The sequence below is a fragment of the Lichenostomus cassidix genome, chromosome 20 (assembly GCF_008360975.1).
Source record: "Lichenostomus cassidix isolate B80296 chromosome 20, HeHo_3.0, whole genome shotgun sequence".
Lineage (NCBI taxonomy): Eukaryota > Metazoa > Chordata > Aves > Passeriformes > Meliphagidae > Lichenostomus > Lichenostomus cassidix.
Window position 1 is genome coordinate 952,418 of NC_139500.1, and position 13,794 is coordinate 966,211.

The 13,794-nt window shown below is 43.5% G+C and overlaps 1 protein-coding gene across 5 annotated transcripts in view; it reads right to left on the minus strand.

Annotated features, from left to right (window-relative positions):
* RIPOR3 (RIPOR family member 3) overlaps window positions 1-13,794 on the minus strand; it is a 49,488-nt gene that overhangs the window by 22,432 nt on the left and 13,262 nt on the right. For 3 of the 5 annotated variants that reach the window (XM_085079031.1, XM_085079027.1, XM_085079030.1), the window contains one exon: window positions 438-566. In XM_085079031.1, the coding sequence (XP_084935157.1) occupies window positions 438-538 (101 nt within the window). In that variant the 5' untranslated portion in view covers window positions 539-566. Of the gene's footprint in view, window positions 1-437; window positions 567-13,448; window positions 13,467-13,517; window positions 13,582-13,794 lie in introns of those variants that run through there. The other 2 variants (XM_085079028.1, XM_085079029.1) reach the window with 2 other exon arrangements.

Genomic DNA, 13,794 nt, shown 5'->3' on the forward strand with positions numbered 1-13,794 from the left:
TCCTCCCACAGAGTGCTGCTCTGCCTCAATAACTCCGGGAGGATCTGGCCTGGGCTCAGTCACAGATTTTGCCAGGATTCACCATTAACATGCCCAGGTCTAGCACATTTTTAATTACTGTCGCAATTCCGCAGGTTTAGTCAGTTCTCAGCAGTTCTTACTTGGCTGTCAGCAGGAAGGGCTGCAGCCCTTCATTTTTCCATTTTTCCAGCAGAAATGGGGACTGTTAAGAGCCTGGAACACCCCCTCTGTCCCCAGCTGTCCCTGCAGTGCAGTGTGAACAGCAGTGGGACAGTCTGGGAAGCACAGCTATTTATCAGTGCAATGACAGTTTTAGGTGGAAGTTAAGGAACAACATCTCCATCAAGCTGCCCCAGGTCGATGCACTCCCAGGCTGTTGCCCAAGGATCAGGTGCTGTGGTTTGGGTGTTACTTACGCCAGTTTCCTGCTCTGCACAGTGCTGAACCCAGTGAAGGAGCAGCTCCTGCTGATGCCACCCCCATCCCCTGGGGACACAAATGTGAGCTTGACCGACATGGCTCCCACTCAGCAAAGCTGCTGGCTCCTGGAATAAAACAGAAAAACAGATGAGGCCAAACCTTCTTGGCAGGTCTTGTGCTGCTACAAGTGGTGATCTGCATGGAAGTGGAAAGTCAAAACAACACACAGCAGAATAAATGGAAAAAAAAGACTTGTCTGCAATTCACGTTTCCTCTGTTGCCATCCACTGTACAATTAATAAAGGATTGAATAGTCTAAAATGAAATCTCTCATGCCCTCTTCAATTTCTGATTGATTTTACAAACTCACTATGCAAAAGCCAGAATAGCCTCAATTCAGAGCCTCTCTACACTTCTGACTTTTTAAAAATCCTGTAATTGTCCCACTGCTTCAGGAGTCCAGGCCAACCTGTGTATTTCCAAATCAATGTGGATGCCAGAACGATACTTAAGCTCCAGACTTAGTCAGGTCCAAAAAGCAGCTCCTTGCATCTGTGCAGAGCCACGCTGCAGTCAATGGTAGAATTGGCTGTGTGGTGCTTAAGCCCAAGGCAGAAGTCTGGTTTCAACAGTAAATTTCAGGTTCACGCTCCTCCTCTGGCAAGGTTTCTCTTGGATTGCTCTCTTGTTTTCCATCAGTCAAACTCTTTTGCTTTTTGGAGAATTGTGTTCTCTGCCATATGTCTATAGAATCCAAGTCCCAATATAAGTAACAGACATATCCTTCAAAGCAGCTGTAGAAAATCACCCAGACAGTTCATATACAGAAAAATTCCCTTCCTTCCCCCCTCAAGCTGGTGTAATGTAAACACCACAAGTGAGTAAATCTGGGTATAACAAAAAGCTGGAGGATGTGTCTGGAGAGAGAAGTACAAACTCCAAGAAGGAGCTGTGTATGCTCCATGCAGAAGTTTGTCCCATATTACAGAATGTGCTCTGTATTACAGAATGTGTTCCATCAGAGTGGAAGCTGGAAAGGAGCTCTGCACTCAGCCCCTGTGCCTGATATTATCCCTCCTGCATGGCTACCATAAGTCAGACTACAAGCCCAGAAATGTCAGTGTAAGACTCTTTCCCTGGCTCTGCCATCAACTTGGAGAGCAACCTCCTCCCTGCCTGTGAAGAACTGAATGGTTCAATACACTTCCCAAGAGGAAGGGGATTCAAGACTATTTTGCTAATTCTGGGCAAGTCTACAAGTCCAGGGAATTATTGCCAGTGGCTACACCTTCGGCAGCATCACCTACCAAAGCAGGAACAAGAGCTGTCCTGGACTTGCAGGAGCAGAGATCCTGCAGGGAGCCAGCCTGCCCAGGAGAAGCTGCTCAGTCATTCCCTGGGCTGAGGTCTAAACTCCCATTTCCTTGCCTGTTCTATGGCTGTGCCAAGCTCAGCAATACACCTAGGAAAAACAGGCAGAACTATGTAGAACAAGATGTGACAATGACAAATCTGAGCCAATGGACACCTGCTTTGCAAGCTCACCAGTGTGCAAGGAGCTGCTGAGCATGGCCAGGTACTGCACTGCTCAGAGGAGCCAACTCCACCTGACTCCACTGCCTCAGGAGTATCCATAGAAATCTGTTACATGGAAAATTCAGGTGCCCCTTCACCACCTTTTAATCAAACATATATTCTCTTGCTTTGAAAAGATCCTCCTTAACACCCTTAATCAGACCGTGGACTTGCATCATATCACAGCTGAAGTTTCAAAATATTTTCCATTCTTCCCTCTAGTTTTGAGATGTTTGTAAGTCTGTGAACTGTCACCCCATCAAAAGGATCATTAGCCTGAAAAAAGCATGCAACTTACTGAAAAATGTAATTGCATAACAAGCTGTTAAAGGAAGAAATAAAAAGGAATAGCCTCGTGGTTATTGACCACATCCTTCATCAAGGCTAAGCCAGATTCCCAGGATCTATTTTTCAGTTCTTTAACCTGGGAAACTCAGTTCATGGGTATACAGGAGAAAGAAAATGCAAGAGCAGCTGCTCTAAAGCCTGCATAGCATGAGACTGAAAGCCTCTGGAACACATAGATATGAACAAACAAAACCAGGCAGACCCTTGGCAGGGGACAGTAAGTGGAAAATTATGAGAAGACTCCTGAAGCAAAATCTGTGGCACTGACCTCTAGATGTGAAGGACCATGTTGGAAATGTGCAGACCCCCAAAACTCAACTAATGAAAGAACTAAATTGCCCAAATTCCCTAGATCTGACCTGTGCACTTATAAATCAGATGTAATCCTGGATGTCCAGAAGATGCACCATTGCAAATCAGTAGAAGGCAGAGAAGCCTCGGCCCTCACATGGGCATGGCCAAAAGCATTTCAGCTCCTCGGGGTCATTTGCTTTCTGTGACTGCCCAACGCTCCGTCCCCAAGGCCACTGACCCTGTCCTGTTGTGCTCTAATGCACTGCTCCTCTCAAAAACAATTCACAAGCACATCTTCCCAAATCCTTGAGAATGAAGAGAATTTAAATAATGCACCATTAAAGGGGCTCTCTTTCTTGATTCAAAATAATGACAGCAAAATCAATACCTCTTGGTACACACTTGCATATGTATTTTTTGTAGTGATGTAGAAACCTTATGGCTCATTTCACACTTCTGAGCAGAAGACCATAAGTTGGATGTCAAGAAAACATTTTATTTGTAAGAAAGACTGATAAATGCAGTTGTTTAAACAGAGGGGTTTGCTAGCTGGAGTGTCTGTATAAAAGTGCTGAGCTATGACACAAGTGCCCCTGAGAAAAAGCATCTGGACACATCTCAGATTCTACCCTCCCCTCAGGGTGGAAATGACTCAGATAAGGACCCTCTGACAAAGCTCAGTTCAAATTTGCCTTCCAACCTGTAACCTCTGCTGTGCAGGCCAATGTGTCCAAATCTCATCAAAGCAGGGATTATGCCCTGGGGAGCAGAGGAACTTCCTCTCTTTCACTCTTCCCCCAAAGCACAGAACGTGAATACAGCAGTGAGCCAGGGGCTGCAAATGCAGAGCACAGAAATAGCAGGCCAAAATACAGGAGTCTATTGCCAGGGGCAACTGGAACACCAAACTGCTGGAAAAATTATGGAGTCTTGACAAAGTCTCATAAAGTTTCTGAGTCTTGAGCACACCTCCCAGCTGCCAGGGACTCACTGACTTTTTAATATGTGTGATTTGTACGATTGAGACTCCAGGTCTCAGAAATCAAAGTCAAAAAGGAACTTCATCAGGTGAAAGGAGTAGGTTTGTTTGGCCCTGTTTCAGTGGTCCATTTGCCATACCAGACTATTGGTGTTCAACCTTTGGTGTCACTAAGTGTCCAGGCACGCTGGGGCTCCTCTGCTCCTCTGTTTGTTTGACACACAAACTGCATCTTCTGTTCCCTCTCTCTGAAGCTGAGGATGTTCCTCAAGCCAAATGACCTTCACCTTCTACAAATAAAATAATGGTGTCTGTGTTTGGGGCTAAACTTTTCCAGCCCTACTCACATCTTTAATTGTTTCTGGGCACAATTGTTTCAACAATTTTATGAGGAAAATATGACTCACTGACTTCTTGCAAAATATTTCTGCTCGTGTTTTGTGCTTTAAATTAGTAGCCATGTTTTTATGCTGGCATCTCCAAGAGGTCTGCTTGGGGAACCCTTGCTGGAGTAAAGTATTCATGTTTCCCTGAAGTTTGCAGTGCTCCAACTGTGAATGGGCAGTGGGATAGGAGACACTTTCTCCTGGTTGTGTTTCTGCAAAAACTGCACCAACTTCTGCTTCCCTCAGCTGTTTGTGGGCTCTGGCAGCCTGGACAGGGCTCCAGACCTCACCAGTGGGGCACTGCCTGCTCTTCATTGCCTCACACAACTATAGCCAGTCTGAAATCAAACAAATTATCATCACTAAAGACAATAAACATAATATCTGACAGACATCAGTTGTTAAAAACTTCAGTGTCTGAAGGTCATGCTTGTGATTGTGGATCCATTATGTGATTATGACAATTTGGCTTGCACTGCCTGGTGCAAACCTTCTCCTTACACTTTTAGACCCTGGTTATTTCTGTACATAATTTTATTTGTGAATATTACACTTGCTTTACTTGGAAAGACAAGAGAGCTGTTTTATCTTCTAGCTGTGGCTTGTCTACCATCACATTGGTGAGCTCACAATTATTTTTCTTCTAGCTTATTTCAAAATTTAGGGACAATGGGATTAACTGACCCTTCTGAACGCTGCTGATGGGTGGTATCCAAAAACACTTGCAGCAGACAATGGCATTTGTCTTCCACAACACTGATAAAGAAAAGAAACCAGATTGCCACACTGTATTACAATCCTGTCAAACATTTTGAACAAAGTCTCAGGAGTGCTCTAGGCCTGAACCACTGAAGTTTTTGTGATTTCAATGCACTGTGGAATAGCTGGAAACGTGGAAAGGAAGTGCTTTGGCACTTACTTTGCAGTGTTGGACATGTAAAGAATCCAGACCATTAAATGAAGGAGAGGTGATAAAGTCCTGCCTCTGCCTCAGCCCTCCTCCCCTGAAGGTGGCTGAGTGGAGCAGGAGTGAAGTGACCGTCTGGGCACAGCCCGGGTTGAATCCACTGGGAAAATACACACTGTATTTAATCTTTGCTCTCCAGCATTCCTCAGGAAAACCATTGACCTCAGTAGCAATGTCTACTGTGCTACGTAAACACTACAAATTTATCATTCAAACCCCTTACAATTTAAGCGTTTTTGTTCAGTTGTTTGACAAACATTCTATTTATATAGTTATTGGCAGAACTAAGAAAAATGTATCTGGTTTTTTTCAAGAGAAGAAAAATCATTTGAATTAGGGAGACACACAGTGCCCTTGATCTCAGAATACATCTCAAAATATTTTAACACAACATTTCACCCAGATAGAGATCCTTTCTTCAGACAAACCCTGTCTGTGGAAAGAACTCCCAGCACAAGGATTCCCAGCAGAATCTGACCAGGTTTGATGTAATTCAGTCAAACCCAGGGATTCTGACCTGTGGGTATCACTCTGTAAAGCTGCTGTCTCACACCAACCCGTGTAACTCCAACTGCACACCACAGAGGGGAACCCTGCAGATACAGACATGGGAAATGTGTGCTTGATATTGAGTTTTTATCTGGGAAAACAGATTTGTGAGAAGGGAGACAAGAGACACAAACAGCTTCCACCCATTCATCAGACATTTCTGCTGGGTTAAGATTGAGCAATATGAGCAATTACATCACAGTTTTGCTGCAGATGGAAGCCTTTTCTCCCCTGTGTAGCTGCACATATTCCACAGAACTTCTTGACCTAAGCCTGTTTAATTTAGATTATGAAATGGGCCCTTTACTTTGCACCAAACTTACATCTGTCAGGTCATATTTTGAAAATGTCAAATGCTTCATGAATATAGTCCCATTCTCGTAGGTTAGGCTCTTAGGAGCTACTTCAACTGATTTTTTAAAAGAATTATATTCAGAGCTTCCATTATTTAGAAAGACAGAACTTCAGTGCATAACTAGTTTTGGTACTTCTGCAAATTTCATCTATGCAGATTCAGCTCTTGAATATATATTTAAATACTGCAGATCTGACATGCTTACCTCCTAGCCATCCTCAAGCCATTAAAAGAAAATCAGACAAACAGCTTTGATCCAAGTTATTGCTTTAGTCATTTGGCCTCCCATAGCTTCATGCCAGCTTCTGGAAATGGCATTCAGGAGTCCAGGCTTCCCAGGCAGCAATAAATTTAAATATCATAGGCAGTGCTCTCAGACAGCTTGTCCCATGCTGAAGGTCAGGTCTGATGGCCTTATTTCTAGGGGGCTCTTTGAACACAGGACTCAGCTTTCAAGTCCAGGATGAGCTGCTTTTCAAGCCTGTACCCCAAATGTTCCTGTATTTCCCATCACTTTCCATCTCAGCACACAGCTCCAAGTTCTTTCTCAGTGACAGTGTGCACATCCAGAGGAAATTAATCAGCCATTTATTCCAGATTCCCAGTAGAATCCAGCAGCAGAAGTTGGCCTGACCTAGTTAATGACCTGGAAATTATTTTCCAAGACATGATGCTGTGGCCACTTGGTGCCTCCCAGCAGCAGCATGAGCTGCCAGGGAGCTCAGGGGGAGCTCAGCATGGATCACCCCATGGACTGTGCCCCTTTCCCTCATGGAAATGTGTTCCTTGGAACCACAGCAGGCTGTAAATCCCACTCTGGTGTTTTGGCAATGCTGTACCAAGAAAAGAAGCAGCGACTGCACATAACCAAATCCTGGTTCCCATGCTTTGCCAGCCCATGGCACACCCCTTGGCCACATTCTTGTGCCTGCCAGTGTCACAGCTCTCTGAGGTGCTGGGAGCTCCTCCATGGACTCTGGCTTTCCTCCTGGGGGAGGCACAGGACAATCCACCCATTACCAGCTGATTTACGAGCACAGGCCTCCCTGTGCTGTTCTGGTTTCAATTTCCAGCTTGCTGACAAACTCGCAAGGCTGAATCAGGGATTCAGGAATGTGGCAGCTCCACAGGCTGGCCTGAGTCGCAGCTTTTCCAGCGCTGGCAGAACTGGAGGGTGCAGTCAGCCCCACTGTAAGAGCTCTGCAGCCCAAATTCCCAACGAGCAGAAGCAGATGGCGCTGAGGGAGAGCAGTTTATGAGTGAAGAACAGCCTCCTCCATTTGGGACAAAGGGAAATTAGCCTGGCAGCAAGGCACTGAATCCCACCAGTTCTGGCCTTGAGAGGTTCCTCCTGAATTACAAACCCCAGGGATCATTCCTCTGTAATACACACCTCATTCTCCTTGTTTTCCCTGACCTATGCCTGAATGTGTGTTACAAACATACTTATCAGGTGTGATCATGTCTCCATCCATCCAGCCAGCCTTCTCATGCAGGAGCCCATGCCCAGTTTAATTATGACATAAGGAAGGTCCTTTATCTCAACCTTAGGGTTGTGGGAAGTCCTGAGGCTAAGTTTCAATAGCAGCCACCATGACGGACAGATAAATGTTTTGGTTATTACACTGAGGAGGATTTATTAACCAAATCAGATGACAAACTTCCAGCCAGAGTGAAATCTGATGTCCAACAGCATGTGGGGTGTAATTTGTTATCTTCAAAGACTGAACTCTGTGAATCACAATCTCCTGGTGCTTCTGAAGTGGGACAAACTGTCATTTACCTGTCTGACCAGCAAAATTGTCCGTGGATTGAACCATCCAGCCCACTTCCTATGGCAACCTTGATTTATTCCCATAAATGTTACCAAAATAATCTTGTGCCACAGAAATAATGAAGTTGCTAAGTTAGGATCACTATCCCAAAGAAGATTGGAAGAAGAGGAAGAGTATATAAAATTTCATAGAAGAGGGAAATAGAAGAGAGACAAAGTTTATGCCTTAAAGCCATTTATTTGTGGAAAAAACCAAGGACTTTGAATGTATGTGGGTATAGCTGTACTTTTCCCTTCACTTCTTACCAGTTCCTAATACACATGCTCTGACATTCATGGCCCACATTTTTTATGCTGTTATTCTCTGCTTTTACTTGGTTTGGGCTTGTTTTTAATGAGGTGAACTTTGCACAGCCCAGCTCTAGCTCCTATAAAATCTGTGTCTTAAATGGCCAGATTTAGTGATTTTTCTGTGGAGAGAAAAAGCCCTCCATCCTAACCACACAGCTGTACTTGGAACCAGATGTCTCACCCCCTTTAAACTGAGCTAATGAGGACAGGAATATGGTCAGGAAAACTCCTGTCTAGATCTTGCCTTTGGAATTATGGAAAGAGTGCTGCAAAGCCTGATGCTTCCACACTAAGCAATGGGAGGAGGATGGCAATTCCTCCAGGAGGAAAATTTGTGGTGCTGCTGCTCTAACCCATCAGACCAATCCATCTACAGAAACCCAGGTGTTGGCTGTGTGTCACCTGAGCATTTGACAGCTCTGAAGGGATTAAAAATTACTTCTCTCAAGACTCATGCAAAATATAAAGCAGACCAATTATTGAGGATCAGGCCCTGTGAAAATCGTAACTGCTGATATAAATCTGACTAAATGAGAATATTTTTTTAAACTAACTTTGCCCACCAGTGTGTTTTTAAAATACAAAGAGTCCTCTGCTTGTAGTTCAGCAAGAGATAAGATTTTTAGGACCTTCACTTCTGTGCCCAGTCTTGCTCCCATCAAAGTCACTGGGAGCATTGCCATCACTTCAGAGATGATGAACAAGGCCTTGGAGGTCATCATTTGGCACTCAAACTGGAAAAACACATTAGCGTGGCTTTTTTTTTTTTTCATTTTTAGAAAAGATGCATCAGATTTTCCCCCTGGTTCCTAGCTTAAGCTTCTTTAAAATAATGATTCTTGATTTGTCTTTGTGTGCTCTTCATCAGTCCTTTCCCTAGCATGGAGCAGGTCCCTTGCACTGAGCCACAGCAGCAAAAAGGAATCTTCTGCTGAATAAAGTCTTGTGCGACACAATCATTACATGCAGAGGAAACTGGGTTTAGTGGGGCCCTAGTTCCCCTGAGGACTCCCATAATATAAATTATTAATAATAAAAATAAACATTGGCTAGCTTGAACTTCTCTTCATTCCCTTAGAGCTTATTTTTGTGATGGAATTAGCTAAATAAAGCCCACTTGAAAGAATGTTTAATTGCAAACTACCCAAAGAAAACAAAATGGAACTAATTGGTTCTAAGATATTAAACATTCAAAAGGAGATGGCTTTGGAAACAGCTGAAAGAATAATGTGCATTGGGGTACAAATGGTGCAGTGAGCAGCTGAGGAAAAGGCAGCCTAAACTGGACTACATTTACTTTTAAACCAGATATTCAAGTTTTGTCAGTCTGGTCCTGCCTAGAAGACAGCTTTGGATTGTTTCAAACCCAAACAGAATTACAGCAATACTCTCTGGAAAATTATAAAATCAGAGGAGACAAACTTGTGTACTGATTCTGAGCATTATTTGCCCAGGAAACACTACAAAACCTACAGTGATTGTTACTTCCTGGAGTGCCCCTTAAATCTCTTCCAGCCTAAAAAAGTCCTCCTAGCAAGGACTGTTTCAAGTGGTTTTTCTAAAGCAGTTGTTTTGCTGCAAGTCGGGCAGGGAGAGCTGACAAAACCAGTTCTGACAGCACATCTCCAAAGCAGAGCGGTTGTGACTTCCATCAGAATAACTGACTGAGATCTGCCTCGGCCTCTAGAAACTCCCTGTCTTCAGCCCCGTGTTTTTGTTATTGCTATTTAATTCAAGTATTTCACAGGCAGCAAATAGAAAGAATCTGGTCATGTGAAAACTCCCTTTTCATATTCATTAAAGTTACATAGTTGCCACACTTACTTCAGACGCATTTCCAGCAAGACTTGGAAGTGATGGCACTAATGTGACTGAAATTTGTAAACAAGAAAAAAACCCTCTTCATTAGAAGGGAGCAAGAAGTAGATAAGTTATAACCAAAATCATACAGTAAAGACAATTTTAGAAGTTAATGAGTGGTACAAGAATTTTTCTCTGGAGGACCACTGTGTGCAGTGAAATCAGACTAGTGCTGGGCCACTGGAGGTGCACTGTCTCATCAGCAACATGTTTACTTTGCCACTTATCAATAACTGACAGTAATGAGGCTCCTGCCAGAGATAACAAATTCCTGGAAATGTCAGCCCCCCCTACAACCCAGCCCAAGCACTCGAGAGCTACTCACTGGAAAGAAAAAGGCAGACACAACTGGAAGTTCTACGCAGAAGTTGCTCAGCAGGATCAGTTGAGATCAAACCACTTCAACATTTAGGCCAAAAGCTAATGTAATTTAAGGTCCCTTGAAATGTTATGAATACCATCAACAAACACGGCAAGAGTCACTCATGAAAATGCATTTCAGCTTTGTGCACAAAAAAAATCAATCAGCTCTCAGTCTCAGACTTCTTCAAAGACTGTGAACCCAATTGTTTGTTCCCTGAGGACCCAAAGCTTTTACTGCAACTAACACATCTGCTTAGTGTTTCCTATTTTTCAGCATCACAAGGAGTTTTTCTTAGACCTTGGACTGCTTTACTCAGCATCTACATGTAAGTACCAAACAAAACTCCAGCAGAAGTAATAGCTGAGCTCTTCTGCCAGTTTATTTCTATCTCTCTCCCCAAAAGACACAGGCAATCCTGGCAAATGGAGTGATCCTACAGGAGTGTTTTGCCAGCATAACTGTATCTTTATGGGTTTCATTGTTCAACATTCCTCACAGCTATGCCAGAAAATCTGTAACAAGATCTATACAACTACACAAGAAAGCTTTGTTGGTTTAAAGACATCTAGTCCAGTTTTGAAAGGTATTAGCAGTCTGCAGGTAATGTAAAAAAACCTTCCACGTGAACACTGCCTGTGTGTCTGCACTACCAGCACCTCACTGCTATCCAAAATTGCCATTATTTACTACAGAACTTCTCCCAGAATGAATTGCTTTATCAGAGACTCACGGAATACCCTGAGTGGGAAGGGATCCACAAGGATCATCAAGTCCAACTCCTACTTGATAGTTAATTTAAGGAGTCCTGGTAATGGATGAGAACCCCAGCAGAGAACATGACATTTCAGGACAACATGTAGGCAAAACAGTTAAATATCTCAGTCTTGTGATGACTCCAGTGATACCAAAGGCACTACATGTGCACTGATCTGCCTTTCTGGCATCAGACAAGCCTGATTCGTGAAAGATGTAATCCCCAGCATCCTGCCAGACAAGCCTGAGATGATGGCAGCAGTATCCCTGCTGCTGGAAGGTGCTGCAAGCACACCAGTGATGAGTCTGCCCCTTAACGAGGAGCCAGGCCTGGCTGGAGAGGCAGCAGGAAGAACTCCCTGTCCCTGGCATGTTCTCTGCTCCTGGCACTTCTCCCACACATGCAATCTGACCCTCCAACCATCAGCAAATGGACCAGTGATCTTCTGAACTCCACTGCTGATCCTCCGCAGAACAGCCATGGAGAATGCACAGACCAGAGACCTTCCCGGCAGAAAGTCACCCTCGGGTGATCTTCAAAGCTCAGAAATGGCCATTCAGATACAAAACATATTGGTGAGTGATTCCAGCAATACACAAATTCAGATCCAGGATTAAATGCAGATTCTGACACAATTACAGCAGCAGTGGCAGGCCGTGCATTCATTGTTCTAACAAAAAAGTGGAGTTTTGCTCTATATGACTTGGCTTACTCAAGAGAGATATTTTTACAAGATACAGTTTTACTGTATTGTAAACATAATTTGTCAATTACAGGTCAAAGTATCCTCACTTATTGCTTTAAATGAAAATAAAAGTAGTCAGATTCACACACATGGGGAAGAGATTCATCATGTGTTACTACAACTCTGGAGAAAACAGGCACAGAAATTATGTCTGAACTGGAGACCTTACCAGAAGATGCAGTGTGTGTTCTCATCCAAAGCCTTCTACTGCAGAGCACATACTCCTTACAATTGTGGTTTTGTTCTTGAAGAACCTGAGCTCAAGCAAATTTGAGATACTTTGCATTGCTGCTTAAATGTTTTGCACTTCTGCTGTTTGTTTGCAGGCAGCTGGGATGCCCACACTGATTTTCTAAAGTTATTTAAATTCTTCATTATTTGTTAACAAATTATGTTGTTGCACAACACATTGGCATGTGAACCCTTCAGAAAAAGGGAGAGGCACAACAGGGCCTCAGTGGAATTAGGAAGGAGCTCCAATGACCTCAGCAGAGTTACACAAAGGACAGCTCTATTGTCTCAATGCTGTTGTGCATCACTGAAGGGGTATTTCTCTATGCCAGGGCTCTTCAGAGGTGGCATCACCTTCCAGATCAGTGGCTGGGGCTCCATTTCAGACAAAGCACAACAAAAGCCTAGTGAGAGATTCCCATAAAGTCTGGGCATTGGGTGCTGTGCTAACAGCACTGAGAAGGCCCACAGCAATGTGCAGCTACACGGATCCATCCAACAGACATACATCACACTGGGTGTCACTGATGGACTCAAACCGAGGGGTTTTCACACATGATCCATCCAGTGTAACTGCTCTTCTTTTGGCTTCCAATGTAGAAAACAGGTCACTAACTTGCTACAAACCAGCTACCTTCAAAACTTTAGAAAAGCCTCTGAACTTCCTGTAGAGATCAAGTCTCAGTCACATCCATGCACTGGATTGCAATGATTACTCAAACAGCTGTATTTGGAATATCCCTGAGTGACAATTCTTTTGGAAAACCCCAGCCTACTATTTTAGCTTTACAGATCTCATCAAACAAAATCCTTCCTTATAATATGGAGAAAGCTTCTAAACTCTTTTTGTTAAAATTTCAATGACGTCATGGAAACATTTCAGAAATCCAGTGCATGGGGAAACTGAAGGTTATTGAGGTGGTGTTTTTTCTGCACTAGTTGAAGTACAAACCTATTCATGCCAACACTAAAGCAGCAAACATTCAGATTTTAAAGCACACTCAGGCCTTGGAATTACCTCCCTGTTTATCTGTTCAGGCCCAGTATCGGAAAATTGTATTTCCCTCTTCAAGCCTGTAGCAATTCCAATAATAAAACAGAGGTTATGTAAGTGCAGAGAATTATGGAAAAATATAAGTGGAAAGTACATAGTTTTAAAATTCATTTGAATAACTCAAATACAGCTGAACTGACATTATTCACACTTTCCAGTCTTAGTCAATACTGGATTGAAACCAAGCACAAGACATTTCAGGCCCAAAGGAGGTTTTAAAGAAAATTACAAGTACCTATATTTCTAGTTTACAATGTCTGTCTGGGAAAGCTCTACTGCCTGAGGAAACACCAAGCTGCCTTCTCATGGGATCAAACAGCAGAGATGTGAACTAATTAAGGGGACCTTTGGATCAGCTGGTAAATGTAAGGAGTGATTCCACCCCAAAGAGCTCCCAAACCAGAAGGCTGGATGCAAATACCTGCGGTTTCCCAGCAAAACAGGGATGCAGATTCAGAGCCACATTTCACACTGCAAGTTCATTTCTAACCTGTGCAGACACAAGCTCTAGGCCCAGCTCTGCATTCCTTCCACACCCAGGGCTGGAGTTGTGCCTGAAGAAAGAATGCAAGAGAGCAATGAGTTTCTTATCGGCCTGGCAGATCTTGTTGGGTGATGTAGATGCCTGTGGAGCTGCCAGAACTCCAATGTGGGACATGGCAGGCAGCCTAGAGCTCAGAGATTTCAACCCAGTACTCTGGCAGGACACTTGAAATAAGGTAAAACTTTTCAAAAGCATAAGCAACTGCCCCTAACTCTGGGATACC